This window comes from Hordeum vulgare, chromosome 7H (assembly GCF_904849725.1).
Source record: "Hordeum vulgare subsp. vulgare chromosome 7H, MorexV3_pseudomolecules_assembly, whole genome shotgun sequence".
Taxonomy (NCBI): Eukaryota; Viridiplantae; Streptophyta; class Magnoliopsida; order Poales; family Poaceae; genus Hordeum; species Hordeum vulgare.
Genome location: NC_058524.1, coordinates 623,540,177 through 623,545,024, shown reverse-complemented (window position 1 = coordinate 623,545,024; position 4,848 = coordinate 623,540,177). Strand labels below are relative to the sequence as shown.

Sequence of the window (4,848 nt, the reverse complement as noted above, 5' to 3'; positions counted from 1 at the left end):
AACAGATGTTTACTCAGCAAATGGTTGTATAGGTTATCCACAGAGACAGAAGGAATGTGGATTCAAATACTTAAAAATAAATATCTAAATTCAAAATCCGTAGCGCAGGCTACAGCTAGACCGGACGACTCACCTTTTTGGAAAGGGTTAATGAAGATTAAGGTTAATTTTTTCCAAAGGGTGAAATTTATAGTAGGGGATGGTGCATCCACAAGATTTTGGAAAGATACTTGGCTTGGAGATACACCGCTAGCACTACAATACCCCATGCTTTACAATATTGCTCAATGTAAACAGGACTATGTGTCTGCAGTGTTACAATCAATTCCTCTCAATATAAACTTCAGACGATCTTTAGTAGGAGCACATTGGGAGGCATGGTTGCATCTGGTAAGAAGGATTATGAACGTACAATTATCTGTTCAACCGGATAAGATTCGTTGGATATTATTTGTGAATGGCGTCTTCTCGGTGAAGTCCATGTATACGGATCTGATTAATACAGGACCTTTACTTAGATCAGTTCATATTTAAAAAGTCAAAGTGTCTCTAAGAATTAAAAGTTTCATGTGGTTTTTGCACAAAGGTGTGATTTTGACCAAAGACAATCTAATTAAACGTAGTTGGAGAGGCAGATCTAATTGTTGTTTCTGTGACCAGGATGAAACAATAACACATTTGTTTTTACATTGTCCTCTTGAAAACTACTTTGGCGCATTGTTCGTATAGCGTTTAACGTGTCCCCACCTTCACGCATTAATGCTATATTCACAACGTGGCTCAATACAGTGGACGTTCGAATCTCTAAACTAATTAGGATTGGGATATGTGGTCTTTTTGGACTATATGGAACACCAGGAATGATTTGATTTTTAATGGCAACAAATTCAATAACTTTTTGCAGGTCATTTGCAGAGCAATTTCTTGGATCTGTACGTGGTCATTACTCAGTCATGTGGACTCCAGGGAGCTTATGGATACTGGGTGCAACCGATGGGAGATGGCCGCACGGGTTATCTTCAATTAATTTGGATGGCGTGTTAGTAATAGACTAGGTGTATAGGCATCGTAGTTTATTATTACTTACGCCGGATGTGGCAGTTTGCTTTTTAAGGGATTGTCCTTTTTAGTTATTCATTGCGAGATGCAATTTTTTTCTGAAACTATGATACTACTTTGTTATTTTAATAATATGGCTGCATGCATCGATTGATGAAGACTCCCCTTTTTCAAAAAAAAAATGTGTCTGTTAGATAAGAGATAATACACGTTCACACACGAGAGTAAATGTTTTCAGGCATATATACCTAATTACTCGGGGAGCAGAGGAATATCATATTACACAAAGTACACAATGATCACACATTACATATAAAACAATGGACGAATGGGCCTTGGAATTAGGATCGATGATCCCATGCTAGAAACCCAAGCCTTATTTGAACTGGAAATATATGAAAGCTGGCAGTCCACACATCTCGCAGCATAAAAGAAGACATTGATATCACTAGAATTAACTAGAAAATTCCACGATTGAGCACTTGATATCACATGACGATGATCCATAGCTCGCATTATTTTTTAAGCACTTAGTCCCCGCCCACATAGTTTTGCCACAGAGGTGCATGTAGCTTACTGAGCCTGCTTTAAGGAAAGTAAACAAGGGAGCTAATTAATGTAAGTATAGACTGACGCATACCATGTACAAAGTCATCTTATTCAAAAAAAAACAAATATACATAAGCTTATTCCATGAGGTTATAGTTGGGACTTGCTAATGATCTTTAAATAGACCAATAAGACAAGAATCATTACCTAAATTAATCAACTTTTTGTAATATTTATCAATAAGATGTCAAATTGACTACTACAATTTATTTTACTCGAAATTTTGAGAAAATATAAATATTTCACCGCAAGAATATGGATTTCAGAAGCAGATAATTACAACCTCGCATTCATGTTACTCTCATACAATTAATTACAATTGCTTTTATAGTCTTGGAACCAACACAAGTTACCCTATCACATGGCTTTGTTCGATGTGATATAGTGGAAGTTAAAGGAAAATTATAACCATATGAATGTAGAAGATGCTGTATACTTACAACGCTTGCAACATCTGCATAGTGGAATATGCGGATATTAAGTTCTCTAATGGTGTCATCCGTGGTAGAAGCTGGGTCTTTTTTAAAGTCGATAATACCCGTCGCCCTTGTAAATTCTCCGGTCCCACCGACAATAGACCACTTATTTATGATGCCATTTAATGTCCCCATCACCTGAAGTGTAGACTCGGCAAACCTATTTCAGGTGGAGAAATTATAAGTTCAGTCAAAAGAATAGAAATGCATGGATACTTTATTTGTTAATTGATCAACTAAAAAACCTTCTATCTTTTATCCGTTCTCATTGTACCATTTACTCTAGGATACATGTAGTGAGCACTGAGAACGTGCACTAAAAAATATGCATATGTTGTATTTGTTATTATGATGAACTCTCCATCCAGTGGCCATGATGAATTTTGTGCAATTAAGTGGTGAAGCACATGCTGGAGTTACGTGAAGGGTTTCATTCCATCAAATATTCTAATATGTTGGACCAATCTCTCAGTTTTTATGGTGGTTTAAAATTTGGATATGCTATTGATAGATTTATCACAAATACATGGGGATCGTATTATTAATATTATTTGTGATATAAGATAATCATCACAGTAATGAAATGTATATATTGATGTCCATACGAGATTGTAGAACTCGAAGCAACAAAATAACAATCTGGCCCCCCGCTCCATTTTAGTTATTTTCGTTATATAAAACTTGGGCAAGGGATTATTTTGTTAATATGTGATATCTTGGAGAAGAAAGCTGGTATCACTAAATGTATTTTCAAATGTACACCACCTACTTAGGATTGTGACTTGGTGTCACATAAAAACAGATTTTAGGGATCCCTCTGTCCCGTAATATAAGAGTGTTAAAACTAACTGTAAATATAAAGGTCAAGGAAGTAACCATCCATGCAGGTATGTAAGACATCTTACCTGCCAGACTCAAACACTATGCTTGAAGAGATGTGCCAGCTGTTGCCAGTTGCTGGTCCAGCTTGGATGTGTGTGCCTTGCATACGGGCGATGATAGTACCATTCGGGTCTGTTGTTCTGGTTAAAGTCCAACCATGGACGATTATAGTGCCAAACCCTGGTGTAAAGGGGTTTGGAGGGGCTACCACAAATTCCTCATTGCGATTTGGGCGGTTTGGTAAACCAAGAAACTGGTGTAGGTAAAAGTGCAAGCTAGTTTCACTTGGACAAGCACACGGGGAAGTCTGAAGTGGAGCAGTCGCATTGGGCATTGCAAGGATAGTTGGCAGGAAAAGCAAGAAAAAAGCCAGGGCAGCAGAGGGAGTAGCCATGGCCGGATAGAACTGTTTGTAGCGGAGTGGAAACAAAGGAGAGTGATGGAGAGGTGTGAGATAATGAAGGGTTGGATGGGTTCTATTTATAGAAAACTAGGAGCATGGGACAATTATTTGCCAGCTGGACATACATCAATTGCACAAACTGCTTTATTTTAATATAGTTTGATTTGGCATATTCGATGTTAAACCTGCCACCACACACATATTCCTATCCGATGCCACGTTAACTGCATCCAGGACACACATTGATGCAGGTGATTAATTTGTTTAATTAGCTCAAGAACCACCCTCACATGCACAATTAGAGTCGTTTGAGATACAGTCCTGGCAGAAGCTCGATCCAGTCCCAGGTTAATTAGTTTGTGTAGTTTCTTCGCACATGGGTTAAATTTGTGTAATTTCATAAATTTATATGTTCTTTTCTCATAATATACTCTACTCTTGCTAAGGGTAGTTGTTTCCATGCGTACGTTTGTTGTGGCAACGAGACTTTCACAATGTAATAGTGTGCACGAGTTAGTGGGAGATATCACTTTAAACATCTTTATTTTGTGCCTATCTTTTTTTCGGCTTCAAAATCATGTCCAGATTAGTTTTCTAGATGTATCGAACTTCTGTGTAGAATTTTGCTGCATGTTTGTATTTTTTATTTTTGACAAAGGGTGGATTCTAATTTTATTAGCTCAACATGAAACATCAAGAGGATACAAATCCAAAATACACACACGTTGTCTTCTACATAGCAAGGATGCACACAATAAACATCAACGCATGCATACAAATACAGGCGAACAAATATTGATGCCATATAAGACCAAAGCTATGCATTGGCAAGGAAAAGGGAAAAACAAAGCGCCGAGAGCCCGAGACATGTGATCTGCAAACTACGATAATAACTATATCCACACTCATCATCTCATGACACCACACAGACGATGAGAGAGCAACGCTTTCAGAAAGGGAGCAACACTCAAACGTCACCTTCGTCGGATTCAACCACTAAGGCCAGAATCTAGATTTTCACCATGAAGAATCAGTCCAAGCATATAATAAATATACTTAAAATAAGGTAACGACATAAAAAAATATCAACATTGCCAGATATAACCAACTCGTTCAAACCTAAGCTTTCACCCCGTAGCTAGAGACCGGTTGCTCGAGTAGGAGCACCATCGAATTCACTCGTGTTGTCACCATAACTTTTCCACGATCTTAGTTGCTACATGTGATGCGACCACAACCGCTGCAGAACCATCCCTCAGCGTCAAGTCATCGTCGATAAACTACATCCGTCGAAGTCAATCACTGGATCTTGAGAGATGGACACTCCCAAAGATCTTTCAGTGAGCACCATTGTTACGGAGGCGTAGGAGGTCGCTGCAGGACAAGCTCTAGTCATCGGGCCCACCGAATCAGGATCAC

At 38.4% G+C, this 4,848-nt stretch overlaps 1 protein-coding gene across 2 annotated transcripts; it reads right to left on the bottom strand.

Moving 5' to 3' along the window:
* Positions 1-1,320: 1,320 nt before the first annotated feature.
* Positions 1,321-3,457, bottom strand: LOC123412748. 2 transcript variants are annotated; one of them, XM_045105682.1, is made up of 3 exons: positions 3,050-3,457; positions 2,109-2,304; positions 1,321-1,644 (listed from the first exon to the last, which is right to left on the bottom strand). In XM_045105682.1, exons 1-3 carry the CDS (start codon positions 3,418-3,420, stop codon positions 1,633-1,635), a joined length of 579 nt encoding a protein of 192 aa, XP_044961617.1. In that variant the 5' UTR covers positions 3,421-3,457; the 3' UTR covers positions 1,321-1,632. The 2 variants fall into 2 exon arrangements, with proteins under 2 accessions (XP_044961617.1, XP_044961618.1); XM_045105683.1 differs by having other exon boundaries at positions 1,321-1,641.
* Positions 3,458-4,848: the final 1,391 nt, after the last annotated feature.

What these genes read in the sequence shown, in the direction of transcription:
- LOC123412748 (XM_045105682.1), bottom strand. Translation starts at nt 3,420, where the DNA reads ATGGCTACTCCCTCTGCTGCCCTGGCTTTTTTCTTGCTTTTCCTGCCA. An exon ending in ATAGTGTTTGAGTCTGGCAG is followed by an intron (nt 2,305 to 3,049) that starts GTAAGATGTCTT and finishes CACCTGAAATAG; the next exon opens with GTTTGCCGAGTCTACACTTC.